The sequence below is a fragment of the Artibeus jamaicensis genome, unplaced genomic scaffold, assembly GCF_021234435.1.
Source record: "Artibeus jamaicensis isolate MK-2021 breed Jamaican fruit bat unplaced genomic scaffold, CSHL_Jam_final scaffold_1019, whole genome shotgun sequence".
Taxonomy (NCBI): Eukaryota; Metazoa; Chordata; class Mammalia; order Chiroptera; family Phyllostomidae; genus Artibeus; species Artibeus jamaicensis.
Genome location: NW_026522025.1, coordinates 34907063 through 34923178, shown reverse-complemented (window position 1 = coordinate 34923178; position 16116 = coordinate 34907063). Strand labels below are relative to the sequence as shown.

General features: G+C 37.9%; 1 protein-coding gene across 2 annotated transcripts in view; it reads right to left on the bottom strand.

Annotated features, from left to right (window-relative positions):
* ZNF326 (zinc finger protein 326) overlaps positions 1–16116 on the bottom strand; it is a 42237-nt gene that overhangs the window by 2875 nt on the left and 23246 nt on the right. For both annotated transcript variants that reach the window (XM_037154409.2, XM_037154410.2), the window contains exons 8-11: positions 14340–14487; positions 13131–13230; positions 8952–9082; positions 7350–7445 (exon numbers count right to left, since the gene is read on the bottom strand). In XM_037154409.2, coding sequence (XP_037010304.1) covers positions 7350–7445; positions 8952–9082; positions 13131–13230; positions 14340–14487 — 475 coding nt within the window. The remainder of the gene's footprint in view (positions 1–7349; positions 7446–8951; positions 9083–13130; positions 13231–14339; positions 14488–16116) is intronic.

Genomic DNA, 16116 nt, shown 5'->3' with positions numbered 1-16116 from the left:
CACAAAATTGAACTGTATGGAAGTCCGACAACCAAGGAGCTAAAGAAGAAACATTCATCCAGACTGGTAGGAAGTGCATAGATAGGAAGACAGGGTGAAGAGAACTCACAGCAAGGCATTGGCTGGAGGACCTGGCAATCCCATATTTCTGTGTGGATAAACTGGGAGGAATAACTGGGGAGTAGACAGACCATGCAACCTAGGATTCCAGTGAGGGAAAAGAAAATTAAACCTCTGACTATAAAAATCAGTGGTGGTTGTGGATGTGGGAGAAACTCCCAGCCTCACAGGAGAGATTGTTGGAGGGGTCCACAGAGTTGTAGAACCTACACAAACTCACACACCAAGGATTCAGCACCACAAGGGCCCAATTTGTTTGTGGATAGCAGGGAAAGTGACTGAAAGCCATGCAAGAGCCAAGCAAAAGTGACTGTTCCTTCTCTAATGCCTCCCCCACATACAGCACCACAAGGCAGAGACATGGGTTGCCCCACCCTGATAAATACCTAAGGCTCTGCCCCTCACAATATAGCTGGTGTGCCAAGACAAAGAAATATGGCCAAAATGAAAGAACAGATCAAAACTCCAGAAAAAAACAAAACTAAGCAATGAACAGACAGCCAGCCTATCAGATGCACAGTTCAAAACACTGGTAATCAGGGTGCTCACAGAAATGGTGGAGGATGGTCACAAAAGAGAAGAAAAAGTGAAGGCTACAGAAAGTCAAATAGAGGAAAATATACAGGGAACCAACAGTGAAGGGAAGGAAACCAGGACTCAAATTAACTATTTAGAGAAGAAAGAAGAAACAACATTCAACCAGAACAGAATGGAGAAACAAGAATTCAAAAAAAAATGAGGAGAGGCTTAGGAACCTCCAGGATAACTTTAAATGTTCCAACATCCAAATCATAGAGGTGCCAGAAGGAGAAGAGGAAGAGCAAGAAATCGAAAACTTATTTGAAAAAATAATGAAGGAGAACTTCCCCAATCTGGCCAAGGAAATAGACTTCCAGGAAGTCCAGAAAGCTAAGAGAGTTCCAAAGAAGTTGCACCCAAGGAAGAATACACCAAGGTACATCATAATTACATTAGCTAAGATTAAAGATAAGGAGAGAATCTTAAAAGCATCAAGAGAAAAGGAAACACGTACCTACAAAGGAGTGCCCATCAGACTGTCAGCTGATTTCTCAAAACAGACCTTAAAAGCAAGAAGGGGCTGGAAAGAAGTATTCCAAGTCATAAAAAGCTAGGACCTACATCCAAGATTGCTCAATCCAGCAAAGCTTTCATTTAGAGTGGAAGGGCAGGTAGAGTGCTTCCCAGATAAGGTCAAGTTAAAGGAGTTCATCATCACCCAGCCATTATTATATGAAATGTTAAAGGGACTTATCTAAGAAAAAGAAGATACAAAAGGTGAACAGTGAAAGGACAGCAAACTCGCAGTTAGTAAGAACCACACCTAAAACAAAAACAAAAACAAACTAAGCAAACAACTAAAACAGGAACAGATTCACAGAAATAGAGATCATATGGAAGGTTATCAGCAGGGAAGAGAATAGGAGAAAAGGTGCAGAGAATAAGAAGCATAAATGGTAAGTACAAAATAGACAGTGGGACGTTAAGAATAGTACAGGAAATGGAGATGCCAAAGAACTTACATGTATGACCCATGGACATGAACTAAGTGGGGGAGTGCTGGTAGGAGTGGGGTGCAGGGTGGAGAGGAATAAAGGAGGGGAAATAGAACTGTAATACGATAATCAATAAGATATATTTAAGAAAAGTTCTTTTTAGCGCTGGCTGGTATAGCTCAGTGGATTGAGCATGGACCTGCAAACCAAAAGGTTGCAGGTTCTATTCCCAGCAAGGGCACATGCCTAGGTTGTGGGCCAGGTCCCTGGTCGGGGGCTCATGAGTGGCAACCACACATTGATGTTTCTTTCCCTCTTTTTCTCCTTCCCTTCTCCTCTCTAAAAAATAAATATTTTTAAAATAGATATATATAAAGTAAAAATTTTAGTGGTATTTTGCTTCACAGATAACAATAAAGGTACTGCATAAATACATAAATCCAAGGTAGAGCTCCATACTCCAAAGGACTATGGAGCTCTCTATATCTAATGCTCTCTATCTCCCTAAGACAAGAAATAATAATGTGGGAAGTGAGGGGAGTAAGAATGAAATCTCCGTATATGAAGAGTGGAATAAGTTTGAAACAGTCACTATAGAAAACATTACACTGATAGGTAATTAAGTAAAATTACTGTGAAATGCAGTGAAAATGTTCAAGCACAACACTGACACGATGCCACAGAACTGTCAGCAAGACACAGTAAATACAGCTAACTGTAGATGGCACAGTGCTGGGAACTGGTAAGTGGCAGAACAACAAATAAGGAAGCAATTTTATAAGCACTCCACTGTTGTTAGGGCTGACCATGAGTGTCCAGGTCAGGGAGTGGAGAGAACAAGATGATACAGTTGGAGAATTGAGAGAAACGGATGAATTGACTATCTTCATGGGACAAAGATTAAAAAGGGTATTTTGTCAGACTGAGAGCACTTGAAAGTGAAAGAGTTTTAAGCCATGACCACAGCAGACCACAAACAGAGAATATTCTGGGGAATACAGCAAGGAACAAAGTAGACAAATGTTGAACAAAGGGAAATCACTGAACAATGTGACTTCAGTGCTTCCTGAATTTTAACACAAATGAATCAAACAGAATCTTATTAAAATGAAGATTCTTATTCAATAGGCCTGGACATGAACTGAAAATGAAACTGCATTTCTAATGAGCTCCCAGAAAGTGCCAGTACTGCAGTCCATGGACCCCATTCACAGCAACAAGGCACCTGAAGCAATCTCCTCAGTTCAGGCACTTTCTCCAAAATAGGTCCATGAGCAGACACTCCACCAATGATATCTTTTTCCATGAAGTGATCCTAAGTTAAGCCTGAAAACCCTACACAGAAATTCTAATTTGTATTCTTCTCTCATTAAACATTATTTTCATACATTAATAGAAACCATTAACTTCTCAAAAGTTTGTGATACAGCAATGACAAAAATCTAATTTTTTCTTAATTAGAAAAAGAAATCAAGTTCCTAAGAAACAAGCTGAAAGAACTGACACTGATTCAACTTGGAAGTCACTTGATTTTTTAAATGTTTTATTGATTATGCTATTACAGTTGTCCCATTCCCTTCATTCCCCTCCACCCTGCACACCCTTTCCCTCCCACATTCCCCCCTTTACTTCATGTCCATGTGTCTTAAGTTCTTTAGATTCTATATATTTCCCATACTATTCTTGTCCTCCCCCCCATCTATTTTCTACCTACCGTCTATGCTACTTTGTACCTTCTGCCCACCCCCTCCCACTCCCCTGTTGCTAACCCTCCATGTGATCTCCATTTCTACAGTTCCACTCCTGATCTAGCTTTGCTTTTGTTTTAGGTGTGGTTCTTAATAACTGTGAGTTTGCTGTCCTTTCACTCTTCATCTTTTTTATCTTTTTCTTAGGTAAGTCTCTTTAACATTTCATATAAGAGCTTGGTGATGAAGAACTCCTTGAACTTGACCTTATCTGAGAAGCACTTTACCTGCCTTTCCATTATAAATGAAAGCTTTGCTGGACAGATCAATCTTGGATGTAGGTCTTTGGATTTCATGACCTGAAATACTTCTTTCCAGCCCCTTCTCTTTTGAGAAATCAGCTGACAGTCTGATGGGAACTCCTTTGTAGGTGACTGTCCCCTTAGCTCTTGCTGCTTCTAGAATTCTCTCCTTCATTTTAATCTTGGCTAATGTAATTATGGTGTGTTCTTCCTTGGGTCCACCTTCTTTGGGACTCTCTGAGCTTCCTGGACTTCCTGGAAGTCTATTGCCTTTGCCAGATTGGGAAAGTTCTCCTTTATTATTTGTTCAAATATCTTTTCCACTTGTTGCTCTTCCTCTTCCCCATCTGGTACCTCTATAATTCAGATGTTGGAACATATAAAGATGTCCTGGAGATTCCTAAGCCTCTTCTCATTTTTTTGAATCCTTGTTTCTGCGTTGTATTCTGTTTGGTTATTTTTTTCTTCCTTCTGGTCCACTAGATTGATCTGAGTCCCAGTTTTCTTCCCATCACTATTGTTTCCCTGTGCATTTTGCTTCATTTCACTTAGTGAAACCTTCATTTTTTTCATCTAATTTGTGACTAAAATCAACCAATTCTGTGAGCATCCTGATCACCAGTGTTTAGAACTGTGCATCTGATAGGTCGACTATCTTTTTGTGGCTTAGAAGTATTGGTTCTGGGGCTTTGAGCTGTTCTTCTTGAGCCATAATGTTTTGGTCAGGCCGCACCTATTATGTATGAGGTGTGGAGCCTTAAGTGTTCACCAGGGCAGGGCAACCCAGGTCCTGGGGTTGTGATCCTGTATGTGGGGGCGGGGTCAGAGAGGGACAATGGTTTTTCTGCTCTCTCTGACTTTGGTCCCCTCTGCCACTTCTCACAAGCAAATTGGGCCCTTCTGGTGCTGGTTTCCGGGTGCATGGGCTTGTGCACCCTCCAGAACTCTGTGGGTCTCTCCAATGAACTCTCTGTGAGCCTGGGAGCCTCTCCTGGCACCCTGACCCCCTAATGTTTTTCCAATTGGTGCTTTTAGGCTTTATTTTCCAGCACTGGGGCTCTGGGTCGCACGGTCTGTCTTACTGTCCATTTTTTCACCTAGTTTACCTGCATATGAATGTGTGACCACAGTCAGCCAGCCACCTTGCACCCTCACTGGGTTGCCACCCCATGCCTGGGATCTGCCAACCACCGCCTGCACACCTGAGTCAATCAGGCCGCTTTTTCCTGCATGACTCCTCTCCACCAGCTGCTGACTCTGCCCCTCTTACCAATCTGGATGAATGGTTTGTTGTAGTCGGACTTCAGTACAGTTTAATCTTCTCTATGTTTTGGTTATGTTCTGGTTTTTAAATATTTGTTGTATATAAACTTGGTTATGCGAGGAGGTACAGTGTTTCCACCTATGCCTCCATCTTAGTCAGAAGTCCTCACTTGATTGATTGAAGGATGATTTAGTGGTCATTAAATATTATAAACCTTGATATGCAAAACACCTTGTACTAAGAAAAGTTCCTCGTGGCTAACTGGGCTCAAATTTTTTTAAAAAGAAAGAACAGAGCATGGCAACTATTTCTAGACAGGGACCTCTCACTCAGACTGCATTTCAGAAAGAGACCTACACTGAACCACCTGCCTGCACTGTGTTTCTGCCATCTGTGCCAGCTCTTATAAAGGTTTCCTGGAGTCCTACTTCAACCAATAGGACAGAGGATTTCCCTATTCATCAGAGCTGCACAGCTCCTGCCAGTCAAAGTGGCTCTATTTCGACCAATCAGGACAGTGCCTTTTGGACCCATCACTGAAAGGATTTATAGTTACAGGAGGCCGGACCAATCAGGGACTAGGGGTGGGTACTTCTGTTTATATAACCCAGCTCCCCTCTGGCTCTGAGAATGCACTTTCAACCTTTCTACCAAAGACTGAAGAGTAGCTAAGCTGAAGCACTGAAGATGACTCACTGGAGTAGAGCGGACCAGCAGACTGGCACAGAATGGAGCAAACCAGTTAAGCACAAAGCCAACTACCAAGGAGGAAAGCAGAGCTGTCTAGGTGGAGAGCGGCATGGCCCCAGAACTGCCTCATAATTCTGTTGCTTTCACAGCCATGTTGTATCACAGTTGAACTGTTTTGCACTGAATAAAGTTTTTCTTCTTCACTGCACCCCAAATTGGAGATTCCTGTGGGCACTGAATTGGTGCCACCAACCATCAGTTGACATTGTATATCAGGCTTCTTCACAGAGCACATGGTTAACCACCACAACAGCCAAAATGAACAAAACTTCTCTAATTTATAAAATAAAGAATTAGTTACTAATGTAAATAAGAGTCTTTTGTAAATCTTCAACATGACAACTCTGTTCAGTGTAGTATGATTTTAAAGTAAGGTATTAATTTATAAAAACTCAAAACTCAAAAGGGTATTTTCAAATAAGGTATTATTTTACAAAAACTCACCCTGGCTTTTGTGGCTCAGTGCATTGAGTGCCAGCCTGCAAACCAAAAGACTGCTGATTCAATTCCCAGTAGGGCACATACCTGGTTTGTGGGCCTGGTCCAAATTTGGGGACACGTGAAAGGCAACCAACCAATGGATGTTTCTTCTGCACATTGATTTTTCTATCCTTCTCTTTTTCCCTCCCTTCCCCTCTCTCTAAAAACAAACTTAAAATCTTTTTTAAATTATTGAATAATAAAAACTAAAAAAATTAAGTCAAAAACTAAAATCTAAAATTTATTTATATTATTTCCTGAATAATAATTAAGTTCTTGTTTGTACTATAGGCACTGTAAAGAAGGATTTTGTGTAAAGAAAGATTCCTTAGTACTATAGGGCAAATACTGTGAGAAGCAGCGGGCCAGGTATACCTTATTGTCCACATCTGAGTTTCCTAACATAAGGGGCAAACCCTTCTCCTGGCCTCCTGATTCCATGAGGGAGCTTTTTCTGAAGCAACATAACTGACCTCTCTGCTTCCTCTCCAAGTTTATCCAAGGAAGAGAAATGACTTATCCAATTAGTATATTTGGGAGAAGAAACTGGACATGTACAACTCATTCCCTTCTGGGTCCCTTCTTTTGGGTCTTCCTAGCAATAGAAATGATACATTCTAGTCTGTTCTATGCCACGTGGTAAACTAAGAGAAAGCTGTTGCTATCCACCTGAACCAGTAACAAAAGTTGGGGTGGTCATAAACCTATCTAATTTACAAGTGCACTGTTAGGGGGTCCACATAATTATACAAGTGAAACATATCCTTCAAGTCATCCATTCTCTAAAAATCAAGAATAAAGCTGATGCACTAAGCAGTATGTCTTGGTTGGTTGGGCTCTGTCCTGCGAAGTGAAAGGTTGCCAGTTCAATCCCCAGCTGGGGCAAGTACAAGAGGCAACTAACCTATCAGTGTTTCTCTCCCTCTTTCCTTCACTTCCCCTCTCTCCAAAAATAAATAAAATCTTAAAAAAAAAAAGATTAATGCTAACTTTTGATCTTCTATCAGACTTCTGTGTATCTCTCAAATAATTCAGAGCTAGAAAGAGGGGTAGAAATGGCTTATTGCTCTTTCCCCACCACAAATTCCACTGATTAGGAAAAACAGATATTTTAGTTATATGCAAGATATTAAGTAAAATTCTTTCTAATATTGTACTATATTTAAATATCACAAAGAGTTACTATGTCATTTCATTATTACAATACAACATAAGCTAAAGAGCACCTTACCTTAACAAAACGTTCATATCGCGCCTTCACTATTGGATTATTTAAAATGCTTGTAGCAGTCAAGACACTCTCTCTTTTTATTTGTTCCTTATAAGCCTATGAAAAAATAGAACACACTGTAGTACTTGAAAACTATGACATAAAAAATATTCCCATAATTAAAATGACATTATATAGTCAAATTCTTAAATTTAAATGATTTACCTTCTGGCAAATAAAACTATAAAAGCAACAAGAGCTACTATGACTGCAGTGTAAATCATCTATGGATTAAAACAATGACCTTTGATGAGCAAATCAGCTTCAACAACACACACCTAGTCAGCAGGTAACTTAAGTCTAGGTCTCCTAGACATCTGTTTTCTCTCCATTCTACCTCTACATCCTCCAGTGCCAACTACTCCAACCATTGATTTTCATGCTACCAAAAAAAATAATAATAATTTTTCATACAGCTAGAGTAATTAGTCTAACTCCGGGCTGTTTTATACAAAGGAGAAGAGGATAATGGGGGCAAGAGTTTTCAGAAACATGTATAAAGGACACATGGACAAAACCAAAGGTGTAGGATCGAGGGTGGGAAGTGGGGGTGGCAGGGGTGGAGGGAAAATGGAGACAACTGTACTTAAAAAACAATAAAAAATATAAAAAGAATAAGTGGTAAAATATGCAAGTCTAGTTTCCAAAAGTGTCAAAAAATTATCAAAAGACAAAAATTTTTAAAAATATTGTATGTGCTTAAAGTAGCTAAAAATGTCTTAAAAAGCCTGAGTTAAATGAGGTTCACTTTAATACAAAATTTGAATTTAAGACTCAGGTATATTCTATTTAAAACTTAAATCTTTATTATTTGAATTTTTTAATTTGCTTTTTAAACAAATTTCACAAAATATAAACATTTAATTTGAAATAAATTTGACTAAATAAAAGCAACCAATATAGAAGCAGAAATACGCTAAAAAGAAAATACATTCTTCTATAATTTTAAAAATAGCTTCAGAGGCCCATGCTCAATCTACTGAGCTATACCAGCCAGGGCTCTTCTCGAATTTTTGAGTAAATTCTACTAAAATATTTAAGACAGTAACTGATAATCCTGCTTTTTCAATTTACTTTTCCCAACCACAGAAACATGTTACAATCAAATCTTTCTTTTTTGTTCTAACACACATACACACACAATCATTTTGTACTAACTTTTTAAAAACTGTTAATGAAAAGAACAGTTCGACAATAGCTATGATTTTTCTAAATGGCTACTATGTGTGCCAGGCACCACTGTAAATGTCTTTTATGTTTTAATTAATCTAACATATAAATGGTCACATAAAAGTAGAATGATTATCCACACTCACTTTACAGATAAGGAAACGTAAAGCCAATTCGTGTATTATATACTGAACCACAATTCCAACTCAGAAAGTCTGGCTCTAGAGCCCACAATCTTAACTACTGTGCATGCTGCCTCTAGCTATCTTTATAATTATTCACACATAAGATTAACAGAACTGTACACAAGTTGGTAGGTGTGAAACAATGGCCTCTGAAGGACAGGGACTGAAGATTAATTTAAGGACTTCATTAGGACAGATACAAACTTACCTGCTTCCCTTTGATATGGTCAGGAGACTTTAAGTGTTGCTGGACTGAACTATGTAAAGCAGGGATGTACACACTACAAGCACTGCAGTGAACAGTTTCTACTTTCATCATGTGGTCATCTGCAGTAACACCTACAAATGAAATCCAATTAATAAGAAATAACTCATATATTCTTATTTCAGACAAATCAAGCTTTACTATTTTGTTTCCATAATTATTTATACTCCTTCCTCCCAAAAAAGGATGGGAGTATTTAGGTTCATGTTGGTTTTTTTAACTGTATCTCCTAAATCTGCATACATAGCTTAAAAATATATGGATAAAAGATTAAAATAAAAAACATAATTATACTTCCTAATAATGTTATATAATCAGCACTAAAGCCTGTAAGTCCACCCCCAAAATGAAATATAAAACAAAACAAGTATGATTCTGTAATAAAATAAGAATGCGCATGATTATGAATGTGGTGTGTAACAACAGGGAAAAAGATTTCAAAATTCAATTCACAAGGAACAAAATATGTATCAGATCTTGAAAATGGTAATTGAGGTTTATTACAAGTGAAGAAGGTATAAACAAATATTAGGTTGGCCACAAAGTTCATCTGGTTTTTTTCCATAAGATGGCTCTGGCAGTGCTTAGCTACCTTTAACTTCATTTGAAACAATTTTGTTAGATTGTATTGTGAAAGCTATCATATCAGCATGCATTAATTAAAAAGTATCAAAATTAGTGAATTTTTGTGTAGCCATTTCAATATTGAAGATGGAAGAAAATAACACATTTTTAGTATACTATCCTTTATTATTTCAAGAAAAGTAAAAACTAAATTGAAGTACAAAAAAAAAGGAAAAAGATTTGTGCAGTGTATGGAGAGGTTACTATGACTGATCAAACGTGTCAAAAGTGATTTGTGAAGTTTCGGGCTAGAGATTTCTCGCTGAACGATGCTCTATGGTCAGGTAAACCAGTTCAATTTGATAGTGATCAAATTGAGACATTAACTGAGAACAATCAACTTTATACCATGTCGGAAATAGTCGGCATATTCAAAATATCCAAAAGTTACTCAAAATAAAAAAATGTGTCTTTTATTTTACAGAAAAAACTAAATGGACTTTTTGGAAACTCAATACGTGCAAAGGATACCTGTAAAAGAAAATGGTTCTTCCTAGGAATTGCAAGTAATCCTGTATGGCTGTGACACAGAGTATAAAGAAGGGACAAAAGAGATTTCCGCCAAGATGGAGGCGTAGGTAGACACACTGTGCCTTCTCACACAACCAAGTCTAAAAACAACAAACTTTAAGCAACAAAAACGTAGCCAAACCACAGAAAATTGAACTATATGGAAGTCTGACAACAACAAACCCTTCAGCCAAATCGATAAACCAGGGAAGGAGCGAGCAGTGAGACAGACCGCAAAGGCCCCAGCAGCAGGACGCGACAGAGGGGACTGCCATTGTCCTTCTCTAACCCTGCCCCCACATACATCGTCACACACCAGCGACCTGGGTGGCCCCACCCTGGTGAACACTTAAGGCTCCGCTCCTCATATGTAACAGGCACAAACAAACCAAAACATGGCTCAAGAATAACTCAAAGCCCCAGAGCCAATAAATTTAAGCGGCAAAGAAACAGCCAAACTTTCAGATGCACAGTTCAAAACAATGCTGGTCAGGATGCTCACAGGACTGGTTGATTTTAGTCACAATTGAAATGAAGGGAAATGCACAGGAAACCAATAATAATGGAAAGGAAACTGGGACTCAAATCAATGGAGTGGAACAGAAGGAAGGAAAAAATGACCGAACAGAAAAGGATGAAGAAAAACAAGAATTCAAAAAATTGACAAGAGGCCTAGGAACCTTCAGGACATCTTTAAACATTCCAACATCTGAATTATAGGGGTACCAGAAGGGGAAGATGAACAGCCACCAGTGGAAAACTTATTTGAACAAATAATAAAGGAGAACTTTCCCAATCTGGCCAAGGAAATAGACTTCCAGGAAGTCCAGAAAGCTAAGAGAGTTCCAAAGAAGTTGCACCCAAGGAGGAACACACCAAAGTACATCATAATTACATTAGCCAAGATTAAAGATAAGGAGAGAATCTTAAAAGCATCAAGAGAAAAGGAAACACATACCTACAAAGGAGTGCCCATCAGACTGTCAGCTGATTTCTCAAAACAGACCTTAAAAGCAAGAAGGGGCTGGAAAGAAGTATTCCAAGTCATAAAAAGCTAGGACCTACATCCAAGATTGCTCAATCCAGCAAAGCTTTCATTTAGAGTGGAAGGACAGGTAGAGTGCTTCCCAGATAAGGTCAAGTTAAAGGAGTTCATCATCACCCAGCCCTTATTTTATGAAATGTTAAAGGGACTTATCTAAGAAAAAGATCAAAACTATGAACGGTAAAATGACAACAAACTCACAACTATTCACAACTGACCTAAAAACAAAATAAAAACAAAAATAAACTAAGCAACAAGAAGAGAATCACAGAAATGGAGTTCACATGGAGAGTTATCAGTGGGGAGTAGGTGGGGGCAAAATGGGGGAAGGGTACAGGGACTAAGGAGCTTAAATGATAGGTAGAAAATAGACAGGGGGAGGTTAAGAATAGCGTAGGACATAGAAAAGCCAAAGAACTTATACGTACAACCCGTGAACATGAACTAAAGCAAGGGAATGCTGGTGGGAAGGGGTTGCAAGTTAGAGAGGGATAACGGGAAGGGGAAAAATGGGACAACTGTAATAGCATAATCAATAAAATATACTTAAAAAAATAGAAAGGACAAAAGATGAGAAAAGAGAAAAAAAGAAAGAGGTCTAAACCATGGAGAGCTTTTTGTGCGCCATGCCTAGAAATTTAAACTTTATCCTGGAGAGAATGGGGGGAGCCACTGAAAATTCTTGAAGTAATGATGTGATACAATAGAATTAGAGGCAAGAAACTGAAAGTAAGAAAACTAGTTAGCCAAATACTGTAACTGTTAAAAGAACATGTAAAGATTTGAACAAATGCATATTTAAAGAGGAGATAAAGAAACAGACTTGGTAGACATTTAAAAGATGAAACATAAAGGACACAATGCTGCAGATCTGGTCAAGTAAAATACTTAGGATTAACTTCTGCTTTGATGGTACGGCCACTTTCCAACATAAATGAAAAAGTATGTGCAGAGTTTTTGTTTCGTTTTCTTCATGGGCTGGAGGATGCTCAAAGAGAGGATAACGTTTTTGGATATGTTAATATTATGGAACTGGTGAAGAAAGATGTGAATAGGCAGTTGAATGTATGACATTAGAGGTCAAAAAAGAGATCTATGCTATACATATATTAGTAATTACCAAAAATGTTAATTTAAGCTCTATAAGTAAATGAAGTCATTTGGAAGAAATATAAAGAGAGATGATAATGGGGGGGACTAATAAACTACTGGGAAACACCAACTTCTAAATGCCTGATACAGAAAGAAAACCATGAAAAAGTAAAAAATGACAAGGGAATACAGAGAACATCGGGAAAGTGAGACACCAGAGAAACCAAGGAAGGAAATGGTTTCAGAGAATAAATTCATCAGTGAAAAACATAGCATAAGTCAGAAAATTCAAAAGAACTTACAGAAGTTGATGTTGGCAACATGTCAGAGCAGTTTCAGTAAACTAAGGGGAGCAGAAAGTTGTCTACTCTGGGTAAAGTAATAAATGGGAGTGAAGAAATAGAGACCACTGTTGTTTAAAGGGAAAGGCCGGCACATTGTGAACTAATGCACATTTTTATTTTCTTTTGTTCCTCTGGTTTTTTATTTGTTTTTAAAATAAGAGCACAGGCTTCCGCGAGGGAAATAAAAGAGAAGGAACAAAAAACCGAACAGCAAAATTCTTGAGGAGATAAGAAGGGATAAGGATGAGAGAGTACAGATGGTAGAAGTACTTTCATCCAGGTGTAAACATGATTTTTCCTCTAAAGCTTAAGTGAAAGCCAGAAGGATAGAAAGTGATACATTTGTAAGCAAGAGAACAGGAAGCCAACTTCATTTTTAATAACCCACTCAGGGCTACCATGTAAAACTATGTACTGTGTCACTCTAGTGGACATCATTTACATTGAAATAGGTTAAGGTGTAAAATAGACATGTAAATTTCTAAAACAATTTGTTTAAATACTTACCTTCCATAACATCTTTTTCAATTATTTTGACGACTTCTGTTTGATTATTTGTCTGTTGCTTACGAATAGATGTTTTCTTGAATTTATTTACCATACACTCCTAAAAACAAAATAGGAAGAATCCAAAAAGTTATCAGTGAGCACCTGGCATGTGCTCAGCCTATGAAAAGCAATCGTATGTGTTATATAAGAACTAATATCTATTCTCAAAAAGCTTACAGTTTAGTTGAGAAGGCTGTCATAAAGTACTAGGAAACTATAAAAAGTTCACTTAAAATGTATTTTAGGCACACAGATTAAGAGAAATCAAAGAGCTAGACTACGCAAGAGGTCTTCTTTGGGCAGGTGAGTACTTAAGTCCTAAATGACAAAATCCGGTTAAGGAATGAACTGCATAAAATTGTAACTAAGGGACACAATTCTGCAAGGATATGAAGGACTGAATGATCACTGCATTGCTAACCTCTCAACAATTCCATCTCTTCTGCCCAAATGGACTGTATGCGCAATTAACAGTCCAGCTGTATCTAGCACCTTCCTTAAGAATCCCTGACCCCAGATAACCACCTGTACTCCAAACTCCTTTGGCCTATACTATCATTCTTGGCCCTTCCACCTAACTGTATCATCTGTGTATGGGTGAATATGTTCTATTTCCAATTACTGTCTGTTCATTGAGGGTAGTATCTGTGTTTTCAGTACCTGCACAGCACATTTCATAAATATTCAAGGAAAATCACTGAACTGATGACTACACACTCATAATACAAAGGACACTCAACAGACACCTGGTTCTATGGTTTTGAATTCATAATCCACCACTTTACTGAGTCACTTAAACTGTTCTGAGGATAATTTTTCATGGTAAAAAAGAGTTGTTATGAAATTAAAATATAATATCAAAACACCACATATACAGACCCTCAATGTATGACAGCTGATTCTATATCAATAAACAGTTGGTAAAAGAATTCTTTTCCTAACACCTATGCCATAAATTACTGTGAAAAACATAAAATATTCTCTCAATTAACAAATCTAAAGTCTATTATAGAAGATAAATTTCTATCTAATTCTGGGATAATTTCAAAATAACTTTCAAGAATAAATTAAAATTTTAGAAACATAAAGAGTGAGATGGAGAACATAAAAAAATAAGAAATTGAAATGTCAGAGAAAATGCTTTTCAGTTTAAAAACAGCTACTTACATGCAAAAACTCCATAACTACTTTATCAAATTTAGTTTGTTTCTGAATATGATCTAATGTTTCCTGGTGTGAAGAACTTTCCAGATGCAGTTCAATATCTTTTTCTTCAAACGTTCGAAATTTACAAAATGAACATGTGAATGCCATTCTATAAAGGGGAAAAAAGTTTTTCTTTAAATATTACCTTGTTTACTTATTAAGTTCATAAAAAGATAACAAAATTAATTTTACTAACATAAATGATTTTTTATCTTCCATTTTTTGGTTGATGTAAATAAAGCTTAAGTCAAAATAAAATCAAACAGTATTTCTTTCAAGACAACAGTGTCATTATACTACTTTGCATTTCTAGCCCACCCTGGAGTTCCTAGGTATAAAAGATGGAATCAGTGTATCTACTTAATCTAATTTTAAACTCTCCACTTCAAGGCTAAACCAGTTAAAGAGCCAAAGCAAACCTCAAGAAGTATCAATTTCCAAAGTTCCACTACTTGTTTTACAACAACTTGTTCCATCTCCTAGTTTCCAAACCACCAAAGTACTATTAACACAGCCAGGTGGAATATCAGACAGCCGTAATTCACTCCCTTGGAGCTCTTGGGAGATCAAAAGTCCTGCTTCCCAAAGATCATCACTTCAGGACGATTAACAGTCCGGGTCTGGACAAATGCATGCATTTACAGTCTCAGGAGTCATTCCCCTTTTTCTCCCATTTAACTGTTCCTGTCTTATATATTGTAGTTATTTCCTTTTCCTTGAATTATGACAACATTATCTAACTGGATTCTCTGTCTCCAGTCTTGATTTTCCAATTAATTCCTTATGCTACCATTAAATTTATTTTCCTGGTTAAAAGCAGGGGATCTGGCCCTAGCTAGTGTAGCCCAGTTAGTAGGAGCGTCATCCAGTAAGCCAATCTCGGGTTCAGTTCTGGCCAGATCATGAGAGTAGGTTGCAGGTTTGGTCCCTAGTCGGGCTTACATGCAAGAGGCAACCAATAGATGTTTCTCCCTCACATCAATATTTCTCTCTCCCTCTTTTCTCCTCTTTGAAATAAATAATCATGTGCTCAGGTGAGGATTTTTAAAAAAAAGTATGAGATCTGGAGCCAATAGCTGGGTTTATACCTAGCATCCTTATGTGACCTTGGACAAGTTACTTAACTTTCTCTAGACATTAGTCTTCTTATCTTAATGAGATGAGGATTAAAAAATACATATAAAGCCCTTAGAATAGTGCCTGACACATAGTACTTACTCATTTAATTATCGTTACTTCCTAAAGAAGGCAACAACACATTACTGCTCAAAAGGCTTCATTGGATTGAGCGCGGGCCTGTGAACCAGACAATTACGGTTCGATTCCCAGTCAGGGCACATGCCTGGGTTGCAGGCTGGTTCCCTGCAAGCCAGTTCCCAGCAGGGGACGCATGAAAAGGAACCACACATTGACGTTTCTCCTCCTCTCTCCTTCCCTTCCCCTCTAAAGATAAATAAATAAATAAAATTTTTTTAAAAAAAAGGCTTCATTGGCTCCTTAAGGCTCAAAAAACAAAACAAAAAACAATGTTAAAATGTTTTCATGTGCCATTTAGCTCTTGCTCTCTCCTCTCTCTTTTTTGTTTAAGAGTTTATTTATTTTTAGAGAAAGAGGAAGGGAAGAAAAGAGCGTGAAACATCAGTGTGTGGTTGCCTCTCACATGTCCTACTGTGGGGACCTGGCCTGCAACCCAGGCATGTGCCCTGACTGGGAATTGAGCCACAACCCTTAGGTTCAC